Source organism: Vulpes lagopus, chromosome 12, assembly GCF_018345385.1.
Source record: "Vulpes lagopus strain Blue_001 chromosome 12, ASM1834538v1, whole genome shotgun sequence".
Taxonomy (NCBI): domain Eukaryota; kingdom Metazoa; phylum Chordata; class Mammalia; order Carnivora; family Canidae; genus Vulpes; species Vulpes lagopus.
The window spans coordinates 24322599-24335573 of NC_054835.1; the positions used below are offsets into that span (position 1 = coordinate 24322599).

At 39.2% G+C, this 12975-nt stretch overlaps 1 protein-coding gene across 7 annotated transcripts in view; it reads left to right on the forward strand.

Annotated features, from left to right (window-relative positions):
* ACACA (acetyl-CoA carboxylase alpha) overlaps positions 1 to 12975 on the forward strand; it is a 294471-nt gene that overhangs the window by 56578 nt on the left and 224918 nt on the right. For 6 of the 7 annotated variants that reach the window (XM_041723740.1, XM_041723744.1, XM_041723742.1 and 3 more), the window contains one exon: positions 10347 to 10393. The exons of the other annotated variant lie outside the window; for it this stretch is intronic. In XM_041723740.1, the coding sequence (XP_041579674.1) occupies positions 10347 to 10393 (47 nt within the window). Of the gene's footprint in view, positions 1 to 10346; positions 10394 to 12975 lie in introns of those variants that run through there. 7 annotated transcript variants of the gene reach the window in all.

Here is a 12975-nt window from a genome sequence, read left to right on the forward strand (position 1 = left end):
AAGAGTCAGAGACACAGGCAGAGAGAGAAGCAGGCTCTGTGCAGAGAGCCCGACGTGGGACTTGATACCGGGTCTCCAGGATCACGCCCTGGGCCAAAGGCAGGCGCCAAACCGCTGAGCCACCCAGGCTGCCCTAAAGTATTGTATTAAACTTATTTAAAATCCTCAGTTGCTGATACATTCACATAGTTCAAAATTTTAAACACAAAGACAGTCACCTCCCAACCTTGTCTTGTAGCCACTCAGTTGTCACCAGAGGCAAGTGTTCTTAATTTCTTATAATTTCTTTTTTTTTTTAAATTTCTTATAATTTCTTAATCATTATCTGACATACTGATTTAAATATAAAGTTGTTAATTTCTTCGTAATTATCAGATATTTTATTCATGTACAAACATGCTCATCTCTTCTGTCTCCCCTCTGCTGATTTTTTAATATAAATTATGCATACTTTACACACCATTCTTCACCTTTCCTGTCTTAACATAGGATGAACTTTTTACTTTTTTATTTTCATCAAAGTTATACATGCACATAGTTTAAAAAGTCCTATTGTTTTACAAAGTGTATTACAATAAAACAGCATTCCCTCACTCCTTCCCCCTTTCATTAATTTTAGCTGACATATTACTATATCCTTTTGTCTGTACATAACATTATCTTACTACCTCTCGATTATTCATTTTTAGGCATTTCTTATTGATGTCTTACTATAGAAGATGAGTGTTTGACTCTTTTTTTTTTTTAAATATTTTATTTATTTATTCATGAGAGACAGAGAGAGGCAGAGACACAGGCAGAGGGAGAAGCAGGCTCCATGCAGGGAGCCCCATGTGGGACTCGATCCTGGGACTCCCAAGATCACACCCTGGGCCGAAGGCAGGAGCTAAATCGCTGAGCCACCCAGGGATCCCTTGACTCTGTTTTTTAACTGCATCACGTCAGGGGGCAACTAATGTCAGTTTGTCCTAGTAATGGTGATATTTAAATACTTAAGGTGATCTTAAGTATCTATTGTAAGTATCTATTCCCTTTTGTGATTAATATGTAATCTGTGAGGCATTTTTTTTCCATTTTTCTTGTGGTAAAATACATATAAAATATACCATCTTGACCATTTAAAGGCATACAGTTCAATATTAAGTACATTTATAACTATGCATACCCATTAGTACCACCCATCCCCAAAACTTTTTTCATCTTGTGAAACTGAACTTCTATACCTACTAAACAATGGTTCTCCATTCTCAGCTCCCCACAACCCCTGCCAAACACCATTCTACTTCCGGTTTATATGATTTGACTAAGTACCTCATGTAAGTAGAATCATATAGCATTTGTCTTTTTTGTCACTGACTTATTTCACTTAGCATAATGTCATCAAGGTTCATTCATATTGGAGCATATTGCAGAATTTCCTTCCTTTTTTAAGGCTGAATAACATTTATCTGTATGGTATGCCACATTTTGCTTATCCATTTATCCGTCAATGCACACTGAGCTTTTTCCATGTATAAGCTATTGTGAATAATGCTGCTAAGAACATGGATGTAAAAATATATCTTTGAGAGCCTGTATTCATTTTTTTTGGGTATATATCCAAAAGTGGAATCGTTGGATTATATAGTAATTCTATTTTTAATTTTTTAAGGAACCACCATTACTATTTTATTCAGGGGCTGTACCAGGTTACATTCCCACTGATGGTGCCCAAGGGTTCCAGTTTCTCCACATCCATGCCAACGCTTGTTTTCTTTTTTTTTTTGATGTAGCCATCCTGGTGGGTATGGGTTGGTATCTTATTATTTTGATTTGCATCTCCCTAATGATTAGTGATGTTGAGTATATTGATCTGCTTATTAGCCACTCATATATCTTCTTTGGAGAAATTTTTTTTGGGGATGGGGCAGAGACATAGGCAGAGGGAGAAGCAGGCTCCATGCAGGAAGCCCGAAGTGGGACTCGATCCCAGGACTCTGGGATCATGCCCTGAGCCAAAGGCAGATGCTCAATCACTAAGCCACCCAGGTGTCCCGGAGAAATTTCATTTTAAGTCCTTTGCCCATTTTTTTTTTAAAGATTTTTATTTATTTATTAATGAGAGACACAGAAAGAGGCAGAGACACAGGCAGAGGGAGAAGCAAGCTCTGTGCAGAGAGCCCGACGTGGGACTTGATCCCGGGACTCCAGGATCAGGTCCTGGGCCAAAAGCAGACGCTTCACTGCTGAACCACCCAGGCGTCCCATCCTTGCCCATTTTTGAATTGGGTTGGTTCTTCTTGAGTTTTAACAGTTCTTTATGTATTCTGGATATTAATCTCTTAACAGATACATGATTTGCAAGTATTTTCTCCCATTCTTTGGGTTGCATTTTTACTCTGTTGATAGGGTCTTTTGAAGTGCAGTTTTCTTAATTTTCAAGAAGTCCAATTTGTCTATTTTTTCTTTTGTTAAGGTAGCTCTTGGTGTCATATCCAAGAAAAATTTTCCAAATCCAATGTTACAAACCTTTTGTCCTATGTTTCTTTTTTTTTTTTTTTTAATTTTTATTTATTTATGATAGTCACACACAGATAGAGAGAGAGAGGTAGAGACACAGGCAGAGGGAGAAGCAGGTTCCATGCACCGGGAGCCCGAGGTGGGATTCGATCCCAGGTCTCCAGGATCGCGCCCTGGGCCAAAGGCAGGCGCCAAACCTCTGAGCCACCCAGGGATCCCCTGTCCTATGTTTCTTCTAAGAGTTTTATTAGTTTAGGTTTTACACTTAAAGCCTTGATGCATTTTTAGTTAATTTTTTAATGTGGTGTTAGGGAAGAGTCCAACTTTGTATGTGGAGATCCTGTTTTCCTTGCACCATTTTTTGAAAAAGCTGTCCTTTCTTCATTAAGTGGTCTTAGCACCCTTGTCAAATATCATTTGACCATATACAAGAGGGTTTATTTCTGGGCTCTGTTTTTTTAATTGAAGTATAATTAACATAAAATGTTATATTAGTTTAGGTATATAATTCAATTCTAAGCATTACTTAGTGCTCATCATGGTAAGTGTACTCTTAATCCCCTTCAACCTACTTCATTCTTACACCCTCCCACCTCCCCTCTGACAACCACCAGCTTGTTGTCTGTGGTTGAGAGTCTGTTTTATTATTTGTCTCTTATTAAAAAAAGATTTATTCATTTATTTTTAGAGAGAGTTATGAACAAGCATGAGTGGGGGGAAGTGTAGAGGGAGAGAATCGAGAGGACTCTGTGCCAAGCCCAGAGCCTTATGTAGGCTTGATTTCAGGACCTGAGCTAAAACTAAGAGTCAGATGCTCAACTGATTGAGCTATCCAGGAGCCCCTATTTGTCTCTTTTTAAAATTCATTTGCTACGTTTCTTAAATTCCGCATATGAATGGAATCATATGGTATTTGTCTTTCTCTGACTTTATTTTACTTAGTGTTATACGCTCGAGGTTCATCCTGTTATTGCAAATGGCAAGATCCCATTCTTTTTGGGCTCTCTGTTCTGTTTCCCTGTTCTGTATATCTGTCTTTATACCAATACTGCAGCTTTGTGGTAAGTTTTAAAATCAGGAAGCATGAGTCTTCCAGTTATGTTCTTTTCAAGATTTCTCTGGCTATCTGGGGGTCCTTGGGATTCCATATGAATTTTAGGACAGGCTTTTCTGTTTCTGCAAAAAACATTTCTACATATAAAGTCATGTCACCTGCCCTACCACCCCCCGATTTTTAACATTTTCTGTTTCCATGTAATCTCTTTTTCTAGTTGCATTTTTTCCCTTAGAAGTAGTTTTTTGTTTTTGATTCTTTCATGTTGGAGGTTTTACTCAGACATCTAGTAACTTTTAATTGTCTCCTTAATTTTAACAGGGGGCAATTGAAAAGCTAATTCAAGGTTATGAGAATGTGAATGAGGCTGGTTGACCTACAAAGAAGTTAGGGTGATCTGGTGGGGCATCTTAGTTAGCAAACTCCAGTGTTACTATTTGAAGTTTTTTCCTTTGGTCTAGTTAGATTCTGCCAAGAAGGATCTTCTAATTTCTCTCCTGGTTGGTGAAAATTGGGGAAAGAAGGCTGGGAGCTATTACTCAATATGCTTACTTAATTTTTCCATTTTCAACATGGTATTATCCTCTTTACTGTTTCTGGTATCCCCCAGTCTAGAAACCTCATGTTTAACCCTCTCCAGAGAATGAATCTCCAGTCTTTTATCAGGACATTAGAGCAGCAGGCACCTGGGTTAACTAGTTGGGAAGAAAATCAAGGATCTGAAGCCTCTGAAATAGAATTTCAACCAGATCCTCTTTATCTCCATCATTCACTTCCATGTTCTGAACATTTTGAAGATTCTTTGGTATAAAGTATATTGATTCTGAGTTTACCACAGATGGCTTATGATTCGGTTTCCCAGATTTGGGTAGTCGTTTATCATGTTTCTACCTGCTTTCTAAGAAAATTACCTTGCTGTTGTCTCCCCTGACTTTCTTTTGTGGGGGTGGGGGAGATGAGGGTCTTTTGTGGGTTATATCTTTAAAAAAAATTCCTTTACTTTTGTTTTTTCAGTAGGATTTTAGGCAGAAGCAAAATGGATATGTGTTCAGAGCGCCTGGGTAGCTCAGTGGTTGAGCGCCTGCCTTTGGCTCAGGTCGGGATCCCGAGGTCCTGGGATCGAGTCCCACATGAGGCTTCCTGCAGGGAGCCTGCTTCTCCTTCTGCCTATGTCTCTGCCTCTCTCTCTCTCTCTGTCTCTCATGAATAAATATATAAATTTTTAAAAAAAGATTTTATTTATTTATTTATTCATTCATTCACTCATTTATTCATTCATGAGACACCAGAAAGGCAGGTGCTCAACCCTGAGCCACCCAGGCATCCCAATAGATAAAATCAATATTTATTTATTTATTAGATTTTGTTTATTTATTCATGAGAGACACAGACACACACACACAGAGGCAGAGACACGGGCAGAGGGAGAAGCAGGCTCCTCACAGGGAGCCCGATGCGGGACTCGATCCTGGGACTCCAGGATCACGCCCTGGGCCGAAGGCAGGCGCCAAACTGCTGAGCCACTCAGGGATCCCCTAAATAAAATCTTTTAATAAAAAAATAGATATGTGTTCAACCCATTGTCTTTATCCAGAAGTTTGGCAAGGCTTTTTTATTTATTTTTTTAAAGATTTTATTGATTGATGAGAGACACAGAGAGAGAGGCAGAGACACAGGCAGAGGGAGAAGCAGGCTCCATGCCCGGAGCCTGATGTGGGGCTCGATCCCTGAACTCCAGGATCATGCCGTGAGCCAAAGGTAGACGCCTAACCGCCGAGCCACCCAGGTGTCCCTGGCAAGGCTTCTTTAAATATTTCTTGGAAGATGCAGAAGCTTTCACCAGCTTTATCCTTGAAAAATATTCTATATCCCTGGACTGAGAAATGAGGAATAGAATAGACAATTACACAATGTTATGTTTTCTGACTACTTACCCTAAAGAAGTATACTCTTGTTTTACAAAACAAAAACAAAAACAACATAACAAGTCTCCAGCTGGGTCTTGAAGGAAATTACCTCAAACTCTTGAAGCCATTCAGGTCTCATATTTCTTATAAATCATTGTATTCTATAGCCTGAGTGTTTACTCTGTGGCTTCTTCTACATGGAGTGCTTCTTGCTCTTGGTCCTTGTTTATATACTGGTTTTTCATTGTTAATGTCTTCTCACTCCGGGAACTCTTCCTTGATCCCTTTCCTCACCAGTACCACCTCCAAGTCTGGATAAAGTACTTTTCTTTTTTGTGTTTCTACATCTAGCAATTATTATACTACTATAAATTTATGTTTCTTTGTGTATCTATAGCATCTTAGCCAGGGACCAAATCATTTTTATTCCATCTCACTATTTGGGACACAAGTACTTGTTTTTTAAAAAATTAAAACAACAACAACAACAAAAAACTAACTCTCTCATGGATACTAAATTAATACTAAAATCCATTTAAAAGTTCGTCAGTAAAATGACAAAAATGAAAAAGTCATAATTGATGATTTCTTTTGAAGAAATTTAAAATTTTTTTTTTTAATTTTATTTATTTATGATAGTCATACAGAGAGAGAGAGAGAGAGGCAGAGACACAGGCAGAGGGAGAAGCAGGCTCCATGCACCGGGAGCCCAATGTGGGACTCGATCCCCGGTCTCCAGGATCGCGCCCTGGGCCAAAGGCAGGCGCCAAACCGCTGCGCCACCCAGGGATCCCCTCTTTTGAAGAAATTTAAATGAAGTTACTATCACTTAAAAGGCAACGATGTGTGGTTACTTTTATCAGTGACTAAGAAAACTAATTGCTGCTTCTTCATTAGAATCACTTGGGAAATACTGTCACTTGAGTTCAAGGGAAACATCCTAAGTAAGTTTGGTAAAATCTGTTCTGTTTTAGAGAAATATCCCTGGGTGAAATGCAGACTGACTTTTATTTTTTTATGTTTTATTTTTTAAAAGATTTTATTTATTTATTCATGACAGACACAGAGAGAGAGAGAGAGAGGCAGAGACACAGGCAGAGGGAGAAGCAGGCTCCATGCAGGGAGGCTGACGTGGGACTTGATCCTGGTTCTCCAGGATCATGTCTCAGGCCAAAGGCGGCGCTAAACTGCTAGGCCACCAGGGCTGCCCAAGGCTGACTTTTAAATAAGTGAATTAGCTATAACTAGCTTTATCCCATTTTCAGGCACATAGAGTATAGTTTGGGAGCCTTCTGCAAATATTTTGAAGGGTTTCCAAATAAAAGTTCAAGAACATTTTTAACACTTTTTTTTTAATAGGAGAGAATTTGACAATGCCAACAATTTGGTCTAATGAAGAAATTGTTTTTAAAGATTTTATTTATTTATTCATATTTATTTATTCATGAGAAACACACACACAGAGAGGCAGAGACAAGAGACAGAGGGAGAAGCAGGCTCCATGCAGGGAGCCCAATGGGGGATTCAATCCTGGGACCATGGGGTCCCTCCCTGAGCCAAAGGCAGATGCTCAACCGCTGAGCCACCCAGGCGTCCAGAAGAAAATTTTTTTTTGGATAAACAATATACTACCACTCTATCTGGGGGGAGGCCTTCTTTTGGAGTTGGTAAGAGAGCAACAATATGAGCCTTCCTCAGAAGTCACTTGCATTGTTTTTTTTTCTTTCTAGAGAAGAGGATCTTAACCTGATTCCTGGCAAGGCTTTGGGAGTCCTAAACTTGTATGTGAGCAGAATTTTGGGTGAGGGTGAATTTTTGTCAAGAAAGTCCATAGCTTTTATCAGATTCCTTTTTTCTTTTTAAAGATTTTATTTACTTATTCATGAGAGACACACAGATCGAGAGAGGCAGAGACACAGGCAGAGGGAGAAGCAGACTCCACGCAGGGAGCCTGACGTGGGACTCAATCCCAGGTCTCCAGGATCAGGCCCTGGGCTGAAGGCGGCATAAACCGTTGAGCCATCCGGGCTGCCCCTTTATCAGATTCCTAATAGTGTCTTGACCTAAGGAAGTTTAAGAACTGTTGGTTTATATATTAAATTACTGTGTTGCTCTCTAGTGAGAGCATAAAGTGGAGGAGGCAAGAGAGTAAGGATTAATTGTGACTCAAGACTTTTTTGCAGTTCGTTTAACTGGTACAAAAATTCACAGAACAGTATTCATTCTCATAAAGTATGGTATACTCTTAACATTTTCTGTTCTATTTCATTTTAATGACTTTTTTTTTTTTTTTAAATAAGCTATGCTCAAGGTGGGGCTTAAACTCATGACCCCAACATCAAGAGTGGAATGCTCTACTGACTGAAACAGCCAGGCACCCTTTCATTTTTATTTATTTAATTAATTCATTTATTTTTTGTTTTTGTTTTAAAAGATTTTATTTATTTATTCATGAGAGACACACAGAGAGAGAGAGAGAGAGAGAGGCAGAGACACAGGCAGAGGGAGAAGCAGGCTCCATGCAGGGAGCCTGACGTGGGACTCGATTCCAGGTCTCCAGGATCATGCCCTGGGCTGAAGGCGGCGCAAAACCGCTGAGCCACCTGGGCTGCCTCCCCCTGTTCATTTTTAAATTGTTGGTTGTAACTCTCTAAATTTATTTCGTAGTATTCTTCATGGTGGTAACCCATAAACAGTGGTCTAGTATATAGCTTACAGAATACTTTCATTTGTTGTCAGTCTTCACAGCAATCCCCCAAGGTAATATATGACCTTTTTATTTTTGCAGATGTCGAGGCTCAGAGATGTTAAGTGACTTGTTCAAGTTTGCACTGCCAATATTTGGCAGAGTCAGAATTTGATCTTGAGTCCTAGGTTTTGACTCCACCTCTACGGTACCTTTGGTTGCAACTGATTCAAACCACTTCCCTTTTCCTTCCTCTTCTCACAGTCTCTTCCCTACCACAATTGTAGGGAATAATGCTAGTTTAGACTACATAATTGGGTAAATCCAGCTTCCACAGCACTGTCCCCAATCCTGTCATTTGTTATTTGAGGTCTTCTCTTAGAAGTTCTGGATTTTTTCTCCACCCTGGATATTTATCAGTGTCAGCCAACAGTGAAACTTGATATTCAGATCTCTGGGCCTCCAGCTGTGATTCTGATTCAGTAGTAGATCTGGGGATTTAGACATACATGTTTTAAAAAAAGACAATAGGGGGCATCCTGGGTGGCTCAGCGGTTTAGCACTGCTTTCGGCCCAGGGTGTGATCCCTGCATTTGATCATAGGCCTCGGGCTTGGCAGTCTGAGTGTCTTCTCCCTCCAGAAAGGCCTGTGCTACTTGCATCCCATTTGGTCTCCTCCACTGGCCATTCCTCACATAGCTTAAGGAAATGCCAGGGGTGGCTGGCCTCCACTTTGAGCCACCCTACTGTCATTTTTTTTTTTAAAGATTTTATTTATATTCATGGGAGACAGAAAGAGACAGAGACAGAGGCAGAGGGAGAAGCAGGCTCCATGAAGGGAGCCTGAAGTGGGACTTGATCCTGGGTCAAACCGTTACAAACACAAGTACCCTCACCTCAGAGACATGAGCTTTACTGGTCTGTCTATAGCTACTTTGGAAGAGTTTAAGGAAATGAATAAAGGCATGTGGAAGAAACTGCAGCAGGAATTTGCCCCCAGGGGACACCTGGGTGGCTCAGCGGTTGGGCATCTGCCTTTGGCTCAGGGTGTGATCCCACAGTCCCAGGATTGAGTCCTACATTGGGCTTCCTATGGAGCCTGCTTCTCCCTCTGCCTGTGTCTCTGCTTCTCTCTCTCTCTGTGTCTCTCGTGAATAGATAAATAAAATCTTAAAAAAAAAAAAAAAAAGGAATTTGCCCCCCAGGAATTACGAGAAGCAGAAGGCATGGGCTCAGTCCTTATCTCGCCCATGCTCCTGAGTGGAGTCTTCTAGTTGCCTTCATAAATAAAAACTGCCTGATTCCCATCAACCCGACCCCCTTAAAAAGCTCCATAGTCCTGAAACTAATAATAATATTGTGTGTCAGGTATACTAAAATTTTTTAAAATTTAAATAAATAAATAGCTCCATAGGTGATTTTTTTTTTTTTTTTAAGATTTTATTTATTCATGAGAGACACAGAGAGAGAGAGGCAGAGACACAGGCAGAGGGAGAAGCAGGCTCCCTGCAAGGAGCCCACATGGGACTTGATCCCGGGACTCCAGGATCATGCCCTGGGGCAAAGGGAGGAGCTAAACCGCTGAGCCACCCAGGGATCCCTCTCCATAGGTGATTGTTATACATAATCAAAGTTGAGAATTTTTACCCTACATACATATAAATTGTTGAGCATGGAAGGAAACCTAGGATTTGGAAAACAACTAGAGACTCCTTGATCCCTTAGAGTTTTAGGGACTTAATTTAATGCAAAATCTGTCCCCTTCCTGGCTTCCAGCCTTGTGTGTGGGTATAACCATTTGGAGATATAATCGGAGTCTAACTGAATTGTAGGGGTTCTAGTGGTTCTCTTCTCCCCACTGCTTTTTTGATGAAATGTTGGATATCATAGGGTTGGAATATGTTCACTGAAGTATACAGTTGGAAAAGGCACCTTGTGAAATGGTAAGCTTGGATTATTTAATACTCTGATGAGAAATAAAATCTTTGTGTAATGCTTTTGATTTATAGATTCGAACAAATAATAAACAGCTGAACCTTATGCTTCAAGTTAAATAATAGATTTGATAAGAAAATTGATACTTTTGAAAAAAAGAAAATTGATACTTTGAGTATTATTTTGTATTTTGCTGAGCAAAACAGGAATTGCTAAAATTGGATTTCTTAAAAAATATGCTTCAAATCTCTCTTTCTCTCTTTAGTTCTTTTTGGAGGTGGATATCTGCTCAGACAGTGAGAATTATAAGAGGTCAGTTACAAATAATGTTCTTTTATGTTTATAGTATGATGAAAATTTTATGTTCATGTGCTAAAATATTAAACCATAGACTTTTATGGTAAAAGTTGCCTTTTACAAAAGAACACAGGCAGATATAGGGGATAACCTGAAGTGAATGGTCTGACAATGGTAGTATTCCAGCCCCTACCCCCTCCTTCTCTTTAATACAGGACTAGAATCAATGGAAGTGGGACAGGCTGTAAAGTAGCTTCTAGAATTTCTGGACAGCTACTCAGTGATTTTCCATACATGACCTCTCTTTTCTGGTGGTTTGTGGGCTTGTGCCTGGGGATACCATTCAGTAGAATTGCTGGTTGGTAGATAGGCTCTTTAATTGCTGACAACTGAGCTGCTTCCAATCTTTGCAACACTTCAGGGGAGGCCGCCTTCATGTTCTTCTTAGCCAGGAAAGAAGAATTTGATGTTGACCTTAAGAAGCCTCTCATTTATTGATCCATTTCTTTTCCTTCTCCCATGGAATCAGAGAAGTGCTCTTTTCTCATGAATTTTTTTTTTTTTTTGTGTAGTCATTTAATTTTGGTCAGACTATAAACTAGAACATGCCCCCGAGTGCCTTATTTATTTCCTGTGAAGAAGGCAGCCTGTGTTTTCTGTGTTAGTTGAGATGGAATTTGGAATTTTGCAGAGGGGAGAGGGTCTCATTATTTTTTTAAACTTGATTATTTACTGCTCTAAAATATGAAGTAGTCTTTTTTGTTGCTGTATCTTTTGGTGTTCTTCAAAGGGGTCAATCTGTTAGAACTTTCCTTCCTTCCTTCCCTTACTTTCTCCTTTTCTCACTTTTTCCTTTCTTCCTTTTTTCTTTTTTTTTTTTTTAATTTCTTTTTTAAAGATTTTATTTATTTATTCATGAGAGACACAGAGAGAGAGGCAGAGACACAGGCAGAGGGAGAAGCAGGCTCCATGCAGGGAGCCCAATGTGGGACTTGCATCGGGACTCCAGGATCACACCCTGGGCTGAAGGCAGGTGCTAGACCACTGGGCCACTCAGGGATCCCTGCTTTTTTTCTTTTTAAATGATTTGATTTTCTTTTAGATTCCTGGAAGTAACTATCTTAATAAAATTTGGAGACATTTAAAAATTATTTTAAAGAAATCTAATATTCCAAGGGAGACATGTATAGTAAATTTAGATGTCAGTTTTTTCCTGTTGCATGCTATTTATACGATTCTGGTTTTTTTTTTTTCTTAAAGATTTTATTTATTTATTTGAGAGCGAGCGAGCGAGCGAGAGAGAGAGCTAGAGAGCACAAGCAGGGGGAGCACTAAGCAGGTAGCCCAGTGTGGATCTTTATCTCAGGACACTGGGATCATGACCTGAGCCAAAGACAGACACTTAACCAACTGAGCCATCCAGGTATCTCCTGATTCTAGTTTTTAAAATAAGTTAACTTAAGTAATCTCTAACTCACTCTTAGGAAATATCTACAAGTAACTTTTTTTTTTAGCATTCCTGGCAATTTGTTAGTTTTATTCTTCTAGCAGAATGGTTCTCAAATTTTAGGACTTGTTAAATATATATTACTGGGCCCCAACCTGTAGATTCTGATACAGTTAATTGCTCTGTGGTAGGGCCCAAGAATCTTTTAAAAGGTACCCCAGTGCTGCTGCTGCTGCTGCTGCTGCTCCTCTGAAACTACACTTTTTGAGAACCACTGATATATCGTTTACAAATACTGTTTTATTTTGTCTTTGTAAATGAGTAAGCTCTGATTCACAAATCACACAAGAATAATGGTGCACATGTCATTTTAACATGTTTAATGATGATTTCCAAACATTTTAAAATCTTGATGTTTTGTTATCTTATGCCAAAGAATATTGCTCTCTACCTACTCTTACACTTCAAAGTAGTCTACAACATAATTTATTAATAAATTTTTTTTACCTATTGATATACCATCTCTTAGAGCACCTCAAAATCAAGATTGGGAATATTCCTTTCCAAATTAAAATTGTTAGGCTGCAAGCAGTTCAATTCTGAGTTGATATGTAGTTCTGAAAGTTTTTTTTATAGGATTTTTTGAATGACAGAATAAATATTGTTTCTTTTAGCTTTGGTTTTTATTGTTATTGTGGGCTTTGAACTATGTTCTGGTCTTTGTTAATTAGTTTGATAGTAGTTGGAAATATTTAATTCTGACTAATAAGGCCCTATACCTACAGAACTTACACTTAATTGAGATGACCCCTCCCTTATTTTAATTATAGATTTTGAATTTGATAGATTCATTTTCTCCCTATCAATGTCAGCACATTAGAGCCAAAAGTAGACATTTTGGGGTGAATTTTTTAACAATTGTAATTGAAGAAAAAACTCACGAGGACAAGTAAAGATTTCTTTTTCTAATTAAAAAATACCCATCTGGGGCAGCCTGGGTGGCTCAGTGGTTTAGCGTCGCCTTCAGCCCAGGGCATGATCCTGGAGACCTGGGATCAAGTCCCACATCAGGCTCCCTGCATGGAGCCTGCTTCTCCCGATGCCTGTGTCTCTGGTTCTCTCTGTCTCTCTCAAGAATAAATAAATAGAA